The following is a 15,845-nucleotide window of genomic DNA, read 5'->3' as shown; positions in this document are numbered from 1 at the left end:
CATTTTCGTAAGTGTTGTGTGATGAGCAACCATCTAGTGTGTAAACACTTTTTGTATGTCTATACAAATGGTTATGGAGCCTTCATCCCATAACATTTGTTGTGGTTGATTGTGATTAGATAATTTTTCTTTTAGTGCTTATCCCTTGGGTAAGCAAGCCTCCCTAATAATGATAAGGGAGCAATGGTGGGCAACATTTACATAAGTGCGGACATGGCAAATGACACAATGGGTGATGGGGGTAGTAAATCAAACAACTCACATAGTCCATAAAGGAATCCAAGTCTAGGGTTAGAACCTAATATAAATAAACAAAGAGAAAAGACGAGAAAATGTCTAATGCTTTCACAAAAGTTGATGATGATGGAAATGACTACCTCATGAAAAGCACAAGATATTTTGTGAGTGGTGAACCTTCTTCAAGGCTCGAATTGCACTGACGAGGAACTATGCTAGGAACTCTTGAGACGCAAACCACGATTTGAACCTAGCAACTATGCTAGGAACCCTTGAGACATAAACTAAGATTCGAACCTAGCAATTGTGCTAGGAACAATCGAGACATAAACTAAGATTCGAACCTAGCAACTGTGCTAGGAACAATCGAGACACAACCCAAGATTCGAACACGGGGGGTCATCATGAATCAAGGTTTGAATAATATTTTTCACAAAAGTTGATGATGATGGAAATCAAGGTTTGAATAATACGTTCACAAAAGTTGATGATGATGGAAATCAAGGTTTGAAGAATACTTTCACAAAAGTTGATGATGATGGAAATCAAGGTTGTCATGGATAATACTTTCACAAAAACCTCAGCAAAAAAAAACACAAGATATTTCGCGACTGTTGATCTTCTTCAAGCTCGAATCCCCCCGCGTCTCAAAACGATCGCTACTTCCTCACTTTCTCCTCTGCATGCCGCTACCGTCCGCCATTTCTGTTGTGTGCAGCCTCTTGGAGGAAGTCTGATCGCAACAGCGGTCCGTCATTGTCCGACGTAAAGAGCACGTGAATCTGAGAGAGAGAGAGAGCCCCGTGATTTGCTAGATACGGTTGTCGATGGCAACAGCGACCTCCTCGTGCCTGTCCCTCCTCCTCCCCCATCACCACCATCAGGAGGAGCAGCAGTGGCGCCAGCGCCGGGAGAATGAGAATTCCCGCCGTCTCTCCACGCTCTGGAATGGACGCAGCGGAGGCTTGTCCGCATTCCGCCTCCTTCAACTCAGGTCCCCGCCCTTATCGCGCCCTTATACGATTCAGGCAGTGGCAAGCGAGCCGAAGCCAAAGCAATCTCAGGAAAACGGTACGTGCCGTCCTCTGCTCATGGTTGTTTGTCAAGCATTGCAATGTCAGCCCTAAGTGGATGATGCAGGGATGGCTGGTGCACATCGAAGTCCGTCTTCTAGTGATGCCGTGTCCATTGCTTCTAACATCGCTTACCATGCCGAGTATACGCCTTGCTTTTCCCCTCTCCAGTTCGAAATGCCGGCAGCCTACTTCGCCACGGCCCAAAGCATACGCGATACCCTGATAGAGAGGTGGAACAAGACGTACGAGCTCTTCCAGACTGCAAATCCCAAGCAGGCGTATTACCTTTCCATGGAATTCCTGCAGGTGAGGTATCCTTGTCTCGAATTTTTTTGGCAGCAGAAGAACGCATTTGCCATTTCAAGTCAGGAATTCTTTGAATATGATCTCCCCCTTATGAGTAACAGCAGGCCTTACTTAGTGGGTAGCCTGGAATTTAGGGTGCTAACAAGTAATTATGTACTTTATGAACATCATGAACTTACCAAGGGACAATTACATATGTTAAAAGTAAAATTACCCAGCAATTATTTACCCTGCTACTTCTTTAGCATTGGCTTACTGTAAATGTAGGTGCATGGTTGTCTTCGTACAGTTTACCATGAACTATGTGTAGACTTGGTGGAGACAACGCACTGCTAGAGTCTGTAACCTTAGCCTATGAAGTGGCTACAATTAGTCACAAGCGTGCTTTGAAAATGCTTCTTGGATCGACAGTTAATACATATGCAAGTTGTAAAGCTTGGGGCTCAGTTTGGTAAATTGTGGATGAACTTAGTGGCACCTCTAAATTCAACCCTATGGTTGAGTTTGCCTATGATACTACCGAGCATATAGTTCTGGCAATAGTTAGATTATATTGGGTAGGAATTGGGTTAAAACCCAATAGTCTCTGAGAGCGGGGTATGATATCCCCTAGGTACGAGGATTTAATAGATCTTGGAAAGGATGGATATGTTGTTGTAGCTAGCAGATAGTTGTCTTGGCAATTTCAGGTTTCCAATTCCATGAGGAATTGGAGGATTGAAGGATGGTTTATGTTCTTCAAGGACTTGAGAAGGTTCTGTTTTTTCTATGTTGTTCCCATCATCGTATGTTGGAGGAACAACTTTAGCTCAGCTGGTTCCTTGTGGATTTGATAGATAGGTCTAAACTTGATTTCATTTCCACGGTCATATATTAGAGGAACAACTTCAGTTGAGTTGGTTCCTTGATACGTGGCTATGATTTGATAGGTTCAGATTTAATAAATCCAAGGTTATGGCTATTTATGATTGGATTGTTATTTACAGCAACGTTAAGCACTATTTAAGTGAGTTTTGGGTTATTATTGATTCATTGTGGACTGGACATGGACCAAGAGTCTTACTCCTACCATGGACACGGCGGATCGCGGGTAGTCTTGCCAAGGGTCCCTGTGGGCAGGCACTAGTGGTATGGATGGCAAGGTTGACTGGCATGTACTCGTGGATTGGAACCTTAGCCCCTGGCTCGGGGGAGGTTTGCGGACGTGAACATCGTACAGTTGGGTGGTGAGCTTGCTTGCACCCTTCTTTGTTTGTACTAATCTTGTTTATGCTTGTGTATTAGTGATCCTTGGGTGGAGTCCCTTAGTTCATCTGTACAAATGAGGCTCTTGTCATAAATCTCCTCAAATTCGAAGCTCATCCCATTTAGTAGGTGGTTTTTTTGGACGAGGACGAGTTCACAGACAAGTCTTGCCCATTTTTGAGAGTTTATGAGGAGGCTATGCAGCTGAGGACCATTCTAGTGGGGTAGAATGTGACCCACCTGCACCTTGTGGGCAGGCTGGGTGCCGACGGCCAGGCCAACTGCAGCATGGCTGACAAGCAAAAAAGAACAACATTAATGTCAAGGTTAAACTAAGTATGTTTCAGCTAATCAACCAGCCGACTGTGAGGAGTCGAAAGCCCACACCAGCAGCCTAACAGCTTCGAATTGAACGGCCAGGGGCTCTAGCCAATAAACAGGTCCTCAGTCCCCCTCATTCAGCAATCGATCAGTTAGTGGGCTTCTATTCCAGCAATCAAGCAGCCAAGTTCTATGTGTTGGAAGTTGGAGCCAGTGTCTGGGGAAAAGCAGTGATCTCCATCAATTTGGGCTTCTATGGAGTGTTGGTTTTTTGTAAATTCCAGACAGCCATTTGTACTCCTATCTGTTCAATGGAGTGTATTTGGGCTTGTGGGCTCTTGGGGTTAATACAAGTTAGCTTTGTGCTTCTGCAAGTCTTCTGTTATCCTCCTTTCTCCGTTAGCACTTTCATAGCACCCGGAGGTCTACGGCTTGCTTATTGTATCCTCTCATTGTAATGTACCATTTGCAATTCCCACAAAATTAGCTATCATTTGAACCTTACCAACTTTGGTTCTCAAAAGAGTCTTGGATGAATTTCATATCTCAATGGCTGAATGCTTACTTTTTCCATTTCCAAGCTCTTGGATGGTTCCCTCAACTATGTTGATGTTTCACCCTAAATGCAGGGAGAAGGAAATTTCAAAATTCCCATTTGTTGCACTCAAAGGCTTGAAAGATATGTGCTTTTTTTTTCATCGCTTTGTTTAAGCAACAGGCTGCAAGGTGTTTTTAAACATGAATTTCTCAGTTCGTGTTCTCTGTTACTCACTTTCAGGATCATGTCCATGGTCTGAGCACTCGTACTCTTTTAGGTCCAAAGCTGTAGGATGCATTTGATATTACAGCGCTGCATCATCTCACCTTCATTATGCCCCTAGCATCCAACTGCTTGCATGCAAAAGCCTGTGCTCAGCCTCTGCCATTGACCATTAAAGCACAAGCAGCCCCTGGTGCTTCTTCTACAGCCCATGCACCCTGGCTTTCGCAGCCAAATATGCACAGGCGGTGTGCTTTTTCATGCTCCCCTTTTGGCAGTTGTCACCAGTGCTCCGTGATTTTTATCCCTCCATGCAATGGCAGTGTGGTCAATGTGTGCCAGCATCAACTGAACATGAGCTTGAAGTGGCATTTTTTTCTACCTTTGCAAGAGTATTTTGCAGGAGAAAAGGTGACTGAGGGGCTTTCTTGCTGATTGCTTGATTGAATTACAAGCCAAAACATCTACTTACTCGTACTCTCAATACCGTATTGCCTCTGAGCTTCCGAGCTTGGTGAAGTAGTTAATGCTCTAAAATGATACTTTCTGTTGCAAACCCCACACTTCTCAAAGAAATAGGGCCTTTAAATAGCTACAAGCATTCTATACATGTAGGTAAAAACAGGAAATTTAACCCATTTTCATGACTTAGGAGTCAGGACTATGGCTATTATGGCCCATGATCATGGTGGTTATCATGTCTCAGATACTACACATCAATTTTTTTGGAAGGAAGAGTTTGGCATCAAGATTTTGACATACAAATTTATGGAACAAGCTTCTTCTTGTCTATCTCCTATGTGTTTTGGATGATCTCATCATATCCCTTGTCAACATTTTCATCATTCCTAGTGTAGTGTGTGGAAGAAGTGGAGCTATGTGACACTTGAGATAAGGGAGAGTCCAATGAAAAGGGTCCTTGGACATCTTTGAAATTGTCAAGGATCTTTCAGTGTTGATGTAAGGTGATCTAGGCATTTAAGGGCCCTTCCTTTGGCAAAAGGAAGGATCCCTTGACCTGTTCTTTGTGGCACGAACCAATTGTTACATTAATTGGAATGAGCTGGATGCTCTGGTTGATTCAAATGGGTCTTTCTATGATTATGGTAGTTAACCACAATTTTATCAAGAAAGTGTTATCATTTATCTGATCAATATTCATGATCTAATATTCTAGATCCACATTACACTTTCTTAATAATCGTCCAGTTGTCAAAATACGCAGTGGAAATGATAACCAAACTTGAGACCACAAGAGCAAGTAGAGTGCAGAAAATAGACAGCTCAAGAAAGACAGAGAGATAGGCGTGTAAACTCTTCTCTATACACAAGATCCCGGGAAAAACTGAATGAATACAATGTGGGAATTATGGGGCAAGAAAGACAGAGAGATAGGCGTGTAAACTCTTCTCTATACACAAGATCCCGGGAAAAACTGAATGAATACAATGTGGGAATTATGGGGCCTATTTATATGGCCCCATGAGTGCAGTCTGCCAGCGCATAATGTCCCACCAGCCCTTCATGATTGGGCACAGCCAGTTGGCCAGCAGAGAAAAACACTTCGACCCCTCCTGATCAAGTCGGCCAGCTCCAGGTACACAAGAGTGCAGTCGGCTAGCATCAGAGGCTCTTGCCAGCCTGTGGCATCCACCCACACCATGGAAAAATGGGAAAAAATGGGGAAAAAATACGGGGAGTGAGGAAAAATGATAAAACACCTATACAGGGCGGGCACACCCACAACAGAGGCCTTGGTGTCTGATTAAGACAGGAGACGACTTCTAACACCCCCTCAGCTCCTGGCTGTGAAATCAACCCAAGGGAGCTGGAATGCCGCCTGAGCGTAGCCTGAGGTAGAGACTTTGTGAAGAGGTCCGCCGCATTGTCCTCCGTCGAACAATAAAGGAGCAAGATGTCACCAGCCAAGATCTTCTCACGTACAAAGTGATACTGTATCTTTATGTGCTTGGTCCGGGCATGGAAGACCGGGTTCCGAGCAATATCTATACAACTCTGGTTATCGCACTGGATGACTGTGGGCTCCTTATGTGGAAACCCAATCTCGCCTAGTAGCCTCCGCAACCTTACAACCTTGCAAGCAGCACCACAAGCAGCCCGGTACTCTGCCTTTGTCGAAGATAGGGCAATAGTTGGCTGCCGCTTACTGCTCCAAGAAACTGCTCCTGAGCCAAGGGTAAAACTGTATCCTGAAGTAGATCTCCTTGTGTCTGGATCTCCTCCCCAATCTGAGTCACTCCAACCTTGGAGTCTAACTCCATCCCCTCCTGTGTAAAAGAGTCCTAGATCCTTCGTACTCTGCAGATACCACAAGATCCGCAATCCTGCGTCCCAATGAGACTTCAATGGTGTCTGCATAAAAGAGCTCAACAGCCCCACGGAGAAGCTCAAGTCCAATGTGGTGTTCAGCAACCAGATCAATGAACCAACCAACTTCCGGTACTGCAAGGCATCGACTGGCTCACAAGGATCATTAACGGTTAACTTTGTGTTTGGGTCCGTCGGCGAAGTAATAGGCTTGCAGTTCTCCATCCCAAAGGCCTCAAGCAACTCATGAACATACCGCTGCGCTGAGAGACAAAAACCCCCCTCTGGGTGTGCCAGATCTTCAATCCCAAAAAGAAGTGGAGTAAGCCTAAGTCGGTTATCTCAAACTCCTTTGACAAGGCAGCCTTCGTCACACCAATGTGCTCCACATGACCGCCGGTGAGAATGAGATCATCCACATAAAGAATGATAATCGTAACCATGCCGCGTTCCCGAAAGAGATACAGGTTAGGATCTGCAACCGATCTCTGAAATCCAGTCCGAACAAAGAAGGAATCAATCTTCTGATTCCAAGCCCTGGGAGCCTGCTTAAGACCATACAAGGCCTTACGTAACTTGTAAACCATCCCTTCTGATCTTGGAACAACAACGCCTGGAGGCTGCTCAACATACACCTCCTCCTGCAGGTCACCATTAAGGAACCAGATTTTACATCCATTTGATAAACGGGCCACCTCTGAGAAGAAGCAAGGGCAAGAACGGTCCGAATTGTGGACATCCGTGCTGTCGGTGCAAAGGTATCCTCGTAGTGGATGCTTGGTCGCTGAGCATAACCTTTAGCCACAAGTCTGGCTTTGTGTTTGTCCACTGACCCATCTGACGCATATTTGGTCTTAAAGACCCATTTGACACCAATGACTGACCGTTTCGACGGCCTCGGTACCAACTCCCATGTGTTGTTCTTCTCGATGGCATTAAGTTCCACTTACATGGCTTTCCTCTAAGTATCTTGTGAAAGGGCTTCCTTGACGGAAGTGGGCTCCTTGTCTCGCATAATACGAGACTTCAAAGCATAGTTTACCTGAAGATGCTCCGCTGTATTGCTTTTGTCTCGGACTCTGCGTGATCTTCGAGGGCCGTCCTCTGTGGTCCACTCGAAGGGTAACTCCGTGACACCTGACTCCCGAAGGGTGTCCAACAACCACCTGGGTACTCGAATAGATCGTGGAGCCTCTTGTTGTTGCGGGGGCTCTACTCCAGCTGCGGGCTCAACCTCCTGTGTTGACTGAGGGTGATCAACTGGAGCAATGGTCTGGGAATCATCATCAGACTCCTCTGGATCTCCAAGAAGTGGCGGCTCCTCGACAGTGGATACTGGAATATGCTCATCAAAGACCACATCCCGGCTGACAACAATCTCATTCCTGTCTGGATCATACAATCTGTATCCCTTGGAAAGAGAATTATACCCCACAAATATAAGCTTGCGGGACTTGGAGTCAAGCTTCCCCCTCTGCTTCTTCGGAACATGAACATATTCATCACTCCCAAAAACACGGAAGTGCGAGACATCAGGTTTCCTGCCAAAGTATGCCTCAAACGGAGTCATATTCGGTACTGAAGTCGTTGGATACCGGTTGAGGGTATGGACAGCCGATGCCATAGCCTCTCCCCAAAGTGGACGAGGAAGATCACGATGCTCTAGCATGGTCCTCGCCATCTCCACCACAGTCCTGTTTTTGCGTTCTACAACCCCATTCTTTGAAGGCGATCCGGTATTGGCTAGTTCCCTCTTGATGCCATGGTCTGCACAAAATCTGAGAAATACAGTCAAGGAGAATTCACCTCCTTTGTCAGCCCTGAGAGTCTTTACCTGCAATCCAGACTCTTTCTCGACCATCACGTGCCAATCCTTGAACCGTGCAAAAGCTTGGTCCTTCTGAGAAAGGAAGTAGACCCACGTGAATCTGGTACAGTTATCAACAAGCAACATGAAATAGAGAGATCCTCCCAATGATGGTATGTGTTGAGGTCCACACAAGTTAGTGTGAATCAACTCCAACGGTTTCGAAGCCCGCCTGGAAGCCTGCTTCGGAAAGGATTCCCTGTGCTGCTTACCACGTATGCAAGAGCTGCAACGTCCTTGCCTACTGCCAACATCTGGCAAGCCAACCACCATCTGGTCTCGGAAAGCTCGCCACAATGCATCCACATTTAAGTGGCCAAAACAAAAGTGCCACAAATCTCCGACCTGAGAACCTGTCAACGAGGAGAGTGCAGAGAGCTTGTAGATACCATTCTCTACACCGCCTTCCCAAACAACCTAGCCAGTCTCACGGTCCCGTAGAGCAACTGAATGCTCCTCAAATTCCACCCGAAAGCCAGTCTTGCATACTTCATGCACTGACAGAAGATGAAAACCCAGAGCCGGAACATAAAGAACACGCGAAGCATGCTTGCCCCCCTTGCCGTCGGGAATAATCTCCATCCGGACCTCACTGTGTATCGGAATAGTGGAGTTGTCGCCAATAAAAATGCGACCTGACTGCCGTTTCAGATCCAAAAAGAAGTCACGGGACGGAGTCATGTGCCTGGAAGCACCACTGTCAAGAATCCATTCCCGGGTATCCTTCGCGGTGAAGCCAACTGCCTCCTCGCTCGAAGACGATGAAGCATCGGAGTCCATCATCTCTAAGTGCACAAATGCAGGAGTCTTTGCAGCTGAGGCTGAAGAATCAGCACTCTTCCCAGTCCGCTTAGGACACTTCCTCCAATAGTGGCCTTTCTCGCCACAATCATTGCAGGATCGTTCGGCCTTTAGCTTCTCTCGTTCTGAGTCGGGCTTCTTCTCAGAAGACTTCTCCGGTGAAGCCTTCCCTTTGCCCTTGTTGTTATTCCGGCCTTTCGACTGTTGGCCAGTTAAGGCCTCCGAACCTCCGCTGTGAGGAGGGTTCGTGAAACGTTCCTCCTGGTCCAAGATCATTGGCACAAGCTCCTCCCAGGTAATGGTGCTGAGCCTGCCACTCGTAATCAAAGAGGAGTAGAAAGCAGAATACTGAGCAGGCAAGTGGGACAGCAAAGTAATGGCCATGTCTTTAGATGATATCTCGTTCCCAGCCTGGAGGACTTCCTGTTGAAGGGCCTGCAGCTTGTTAATGTGCTCCCGCATCGTCGATGACTTTGCAGGGTTCATAACCCGCATCTGCACTTCCAAGGAGATCCTCTTCATGGGTGATACCCTGTTATAAAGAGAAGCCAAGTGCTGCCATATGCCTCTGGCCAGCGTCATGTGCTTTACGTGATTGATTACTCGTGGTGTGCAATTGAGGAAAATAAATGACCGGACCCTGGCGTTGACACGATCCCACATCTGTGCCTGTGCCTCTCGGTCCTTCTTTATCGACAGTAACCCCCCTTCCTCTGCTTGCAGCCGTGGAACCCCGATGACGATGAAATCAGCAAGGTCATATGACTCCATTACAGACTCCATCATAACCTTCCAGATGCCGTAATTGTTCCCGTCCAACTGACGGTCCACTGGGAACGTGGGGAGAGTCGGGATCTTCACGTGCTTCTGAGCCATCTCTAACAAATTTGCCATTGCGGGGATGTAACTGAAAAAAGATGGGTGGGTGGGGAAAAAAAACTCTAAACCTGCAAGTGGCTGTCCAGCACCTTAGCCCGCCTTCCTCTTGCAACTTCTCTTCCTGAACAGTCCAAAACAGTCCACCAATTAGCAACTTAACTATCCCCCTCTTGCTCAGAAAACTCCCAAGATCTATCAAGAGCCTAGGGCTCTGATACCATGTCAAAATACACAGCGGAAATGATAACCAAACTTGAGACCACAAGAGCAAGTAGAGTGCAGAAAATAGACAGCACAAGAAAGACAGAGAGAGAGGCGTGTAAACTCTTCTCTATACACAAGATCCCGGGAAAACTGAATGAATACAATGTGGGAATTATGGGGCCTATTTATATGGCCCCATGAGTGCAGTCGGCCAGCGCATAATGTCCCACCAGCCCTTCACGACTGGGCACAGCTAGTCGGCCAGCAGAGAAAAACACTACGACCCCTCCTGATCAAGTCGGCCAGCTCCAGGTACACAAGAGTGCAGTTGGCCAGCATCAGAGGCTCTTGCCAGCCTGTGGCATCCACCCACACCATGGAAAAACGGGAAAAAATGGGGAAAAAATACGGGGAGTGAGGAAAAATGATAAAACACCTATACAAGGCGGGCACACCCACAACAGAGGCCCTGGTGTCTGATTAAGACAGGAGATGACTTCCAACACCAGTCTTAACTTAATAAGGTAATCAACAAGGAGGGTTGCCCTACTGTATAGGTTGGGGCTTTCATCGAGACAAGGACTAAAAGAGCTTAATGACCTCTACACATTTGTTTTTTATTATTTCAATAGGTCAATCACTGTTTCTTTGGGAAATTGTAATGTGAAGAGATCCAAAAATATCATGCTCAGAAAAATTTTCTTAGAGGTTTTTGCTCGGTAAATTTGCATACAGGGAAGGGCACTTCTCAATGCTATTGGAAATCTAGAGTTGAATGATGCCTATGCAGAGGCCTTGGTCAAACTTGGTCACACTTTAGAGGATGTTTTGGAAGAGGTTTGTGTTATATCTACCTGTTTGCCAATGCTAGTCTTAAAAAATTTCTTTTCTTTAATAGTACCAATGATAGCTTAATCTTTGACAGGAGCCTGATGCTGCATTGGGAAATGGAGGTCTAGGACGACTTGCATCTTGTTTTCTGGACTCTTTAGCCACCTTGAATTACCCTGCATGGGGCTATGGGCTGAGGTATAAATATGGACTATTTCATCAGAATATAACAAAAGAAGGTCAGGAAGAAGTAGCTGAAAGCTGGCTTGAGGTAATTGGAATCTAAAATAAAGTGATCTTTAAATAACTCAGAAAGCCCTCCTCTCGATGCATTCAATCATATTCTCATTCTATGTGTACTTGTGCAGCTTGGGAACCCTTGGGAGATTCCCAGACTTGATATATCCTACCCCATCAAATTTTTTGGTGAAATTGTTGAGGGTTCTGACGGTAAGAAGCAGTGGGTACATGGTGAAGATATTAAGGCTGTTGCGTATGATGTGCCAATCCCTGGATATAAGACAAAGAATACAATCAATTTGCGCTTATGGTCAACAACAGTGCCGGCTGAAAGGTTCGACCTTGGTGCCTTTAACTCTGGTAGCCATGAAGAAGCTGGCAGAGCTCATGCAAATGCTGCCAAGGTACAGATAAAGGGTATTTGCAAAGGTGGTTCTCTTTATTGATACCAGCAACTGCTCGTCCATTTTTATTTCACCTGCGTTCTATGTCTCTTGTTTGCCTTTATTTGGTTCTCAGATTTGCCATATTCTCTATCCTGGTGATGACACTATTGAGGGCAAGATCCTACGTCTGAAGCAACAGTATACTTTATGCTCAGCTTCTCTCCAAGATATTGTTGCTCACTTCAAAAGAAGATCAACCAAGGAGATCAATTGGTTGGATTTTCCAAACAAGGTTGCACTGCAAATGAATGATACCCATCCTACTTTGTCAGTTCCAGAGCTTATGCGGATTCTTGTGGATATAGAAGGCCTGTCTTGGGAACAATCATGGGAAATCACTCAGAAGTAAGCAATGCAATCTACAAGTAACACATTTTTTCACTTCGAGTGACTTTGCTTGTTTTTAAGGAAGGGTTCTCTTTTGTGAGTCCTCCAGGGATCTACGTGTAACAATACGAGCACATTGTCACTAAACACATCTTAATGGATGTTTCTGTGACATTTTCCTTTTGGGGTTGGGGGGAGGGGTGGGGAGGTTCATTATTTTATAGATTTGCAGCCCTGGATGTTGACTCGTCAAAACAAAATCCAAAAAATTAAGATACAAAGGTTTGACATCCCCAAACGCTAAACTAAACCATTCTTAGGCCTGAAGTTTTTGACCACAATTTGTAAGGTGAGCAAAATCTGTGCTGGTTACATTTGTTGCAAATAAAAATACTTGCTCTGGCTGGACAGCATGAATTATAGGCGTCCTCAGGGGCAGATTGTTAGGGAGCCAAATACATGTATGCAAGAGATGGATAGGTTGACATTCTTATGCTTATGTGTGAATTGTAGTGTTGGTATTTGTGTCTTTTTTCCACACAGTCAAAACACTGCTGCTTTACCCTGTTGGGTCTATGGTAAGTTCCTTATGAAATCCATTGTAATACTTTCCCATGGTTGAGTGGGAATAGGCAATGGTTGAAGCAAACCTTGGTGCCTTTTGCCTATCAAATTTTACCTTTTGATGACAGATGATACATGTGCCCCTATGTCATACTGCTCAATCAGGTGCATATTAGGCATTATACCTCTATGACTAGTATATGGAGTAGCATGGCACTCATTCAAAACCTTTTGCCTCATGTCAGATACCACACAGACAATTATCTTTCATAAGATAACCCTCTTTGATCACATATGAGGCATGTGCATGACAAGCCATCAAATCGGTCCAAATAGTGGCAAAATCAGCATTCGTATGGTATAGGCAACCGAGATAGCTGCCACATACGGCTTTCTTGACAAGGCATCTGCCACTACATTCTTGTTTCTTGGGGTGTGCAAGATCTGAAAATGAAACATAGAGAGGAAATCGGCCATTCTCATATTTTACTATGACAATTTAGTTTGAGTAAGAAAATACCTCAAACTTTGGTGATCTGTTTTCACAATGAAATCAGCCACAAGAAAGTAATGTTTCCATATGGTTAATGCATGAATTACAGCCAAGAGCTCTTTCTTATAAATGCCAAGAGAGAGCTCTGCATCATGCAGTCTACGGCTCTCATAAGCCACAGCATGTCCCTCTTAATTTAGGGCAACTCCTATGCAATCTCCATATGCATCACATTCCACACCGAATGGTTTTTGCAAATTCAGAATGATCAACACTGGACCATGTGTAATTGCATATTTCAATTTGAGGAATGCATCTCTCTACATTAGTCCATTTAAATATAGCCTTCTTCTTTGTCAAGTCATGTAAAGGAGAAGCAATCCATGCAATGTGCCAAATGAACCTGCGGTGGTAGTAAGAGCATAATCCAAGAAAAGTACGGATCTCATGCACCAATCTCAATTCAGGTCAATTCTGAATTGCATTAATTTTTGTAGGATCCATCCTAAGATAGTGTATCTCCGACAAGAAGAACTCAATCTTCTTTGTATTTATGAAGAGTTTATGTTTACGGTGTTCTTAAAAAACAATAGTCAAATGAGCTCTATGTGAGAGCAAAAGGACGTCCTCAACTGCGGACTGTAAGTGTTCCAAGCACATCCATATGTTCCATGTATATCCATGTGTTCTAAGTATATCCGTATGTTTCAAATATTTCTCAGTACTAGCTTTGTCAGCTGAGCTTGTGCATCTGGTCTTTCCCCATACCTGTGGTGTCATTTGCTCATCTGGCAACATCTCTCTGTCTTATCTTTGACCAATGTCTTTGTTCTTGATGGTACTTCTTCAGGGCTGTCACATGTGTTAGATATAATAAATGCAGAATTACCTTCTACAAAAAGCTAGTCAACAAACAAGTATGCATCATTGGCGTCTATTGGGTACTCCAGGTATTGGCCAGGTAGTCTGGAGCCCAGTGGACTATCACATGCCCCATAAATCCAAGCATTGTCCACACATCAAAAATAGCACACGAAGGCAAAGAAATTCAAATATACATCAGTATGCAGTGCATAAGTAACGATACTCCTGTTCATGGATTGTCCTGTCTGGTTTCATTGGAAACCGCGCTGAGCTATCTAGCTCCCGCTCAGACTATCGGTCAAGGTTATCTGGTCACTAGGACCGCTCAAGAGCTCATCAATAGACCCCTAGGCCATCTGGTTGCATTGATCACTCGACTATGAAATCCAATACAGTCATCTGGGGCCATCTGGTCGCAATGACCGCCCGACTATGAAATCCAATACAGTCATGTGGGCCATCTAGTCGCAATGTCTGCTTGACTGTGAAGTCCAAGATATTTGGCATCGTTGCCGTCCAATGGGTCTTCTGGAATCGTTGCCTCCCATATACAAATCTCGTTTTGGCATCATTGCCACCCAAATACAAGTCTTACTTCTTGGGCTATCAAGCATCGCTGCTACCCAAACTAGGGCATGTCCAAGTAACCATTATAAGTAGAATAATGATCAATTCTAGTCCAATATATATACAATGAAGAGGGCTAGAGGTATAATCCCTCTCTCTTGAATCTGTCTTGATCGCAAGACGTTGATATACCTGCACCTCAAATATATCTGAACCAACCACTTTCTCATAAACTCGAAGTATATCTAGATAGTCCTTAAGGTACTTCTCTAGCATCCATTTCGCATCCAATAGCGAATAATTCTTGTATTCCAAGAGGAACTTTCTGACCATTGTCTTTCCTCTTTTTCTTACAAAATAAAACTCTATCTGTTTTGTCTCTTCCACCCCTGGTGGATCCTTCAATACAGGATCCTTTGGGGGGTGACCCTGCACATGATTCCAATAATCCTTCAAGGAAGGCATTATGTGTCCTCCAATGATCTAAAAGGTCCAATTGATAATATACATGGTTGATCTTCTTGGTAACGTTAGAAGGTTCTTATACCATCATTCCCTGACTTTGGCAATCCAAAGATTAAATCCATAGCAATACTCTCCATAGAACATTCAATGGGTGTAATAATCTTGCTAGCTTTTGTCGATTAAAACTTGACTATCTGACAAAACCAAACATTCTAGAACATATAGCTCAATGTCTGTTCTTTGCTAGGCTAGTTGCTTTCCAAAGCTAGAGTTGTAATGACCTTCTTTCATCACTTTTGGCCTCAAATCCTTTGTTGAATCATAAACGGGTTTACTTCATAAAAAGAATCTTTTTTGATGACATAAAAAGTCACGAAATTTCCATTCTACAATCTGTTTCAATATAATCCTTGAAATTCTCATCCAAGACTTTCATAGGCCAGAGCATGACGCTCATGGTACAAGATTACTCCAATGCAATCTCCTCTTGATAAACTTCTTGGCAAGATGTCAATTTGATGATCTTTTGATCTGTCTGGCTTCTTGCTTTGGCTTGTTAGGACAATTTGTAGCCATGTGTCCCTTCTTTCCACATTGAAAACAATTCTCTTCTTTGGCATATTCTTCACGTTGCTCGAGGGATACTCTTCTTCGAAAGAGTGGGGGTTTGTCCCCACTCCCATCCTTCTTCTCTTGAGACTCGGCTCTTGATGGGGGTCGGTCTTTAAACTTCTTCCTTTGAGGTGGATCTCGATTGTCATTCTTTGTCTTGCCGTTCATCCAAGGCATGTACAAGGCCTTGGCTTCTAAAACCTTGTCTTGGGCTTCTTCCAATGTTTTTGGTCTAGCCATTACACTACTTGCATAAGCTTAGGTTGCAATCCATTCACAAACTTACACATTTCCATTAGCGGTGGAATGGGAGTATATGAAGTAAACTTCAAAGAAATTGCTGAAATGTTGTTAAGGTAAGATGCCACATTCTCGCCCACTTTTTGTTTTACCGCATCCCATTCTTTTTGCA

General features: G+C 44.4%; 1 protein-coding gene across 1 annotated transcript in view; it reads left to right on the top strand.

The window, feature by feature from the left end:
• The first annotated feature begins 776 nt into the window (after nt 1–776).
• Nucleotides 777–15,845, top strand: part of LOC147605161 (alpha-1,4 glucan phosphorylase L isozyme, chloroplastic/amyloplastic-like) — a 148,135-nt gene continuing 133,066 nt past the window's right edge. The window contains 6 exon segments of the mRNA XM_086794326.1: nt 777–1,308; nt 1,378–1,619; nt 10,760–10,861; nt 10,950–11,126; nt 11,224–11,499; nt 11,615–11,886. Coding sequence (XP_086650452.1) covers nt 1,065–1,308; nt 1,378–1,619; nt 10,760–10,861; nt 10,950–11,126; nt 11,224–11,499; nt 11,615–11,886 — 1,313 coding nt within the window. The 5' untranslated portion in view covers nt 777–1,064.

This window comes from Cibotium barometz, chromosome 60, assembly GCF_041138505.1.
Source record: "Cibotium barometz isolate CiBa-2024 chromosome 60, ASM4113850v1, whole genome shotgun sequence".
Lineage (NCBI taxonomy): Eukaryota > Viridiplantae > Streptophyta > Polypodiopsida > Cyatheales > Cibotiaceae > Cibotium > Cibotium barometz.
The sequence above is the reverse complement of the archived record's forward strand: the minus strand, read 5'-3'. Positions and strand labels throughout refer to the sequence as shown.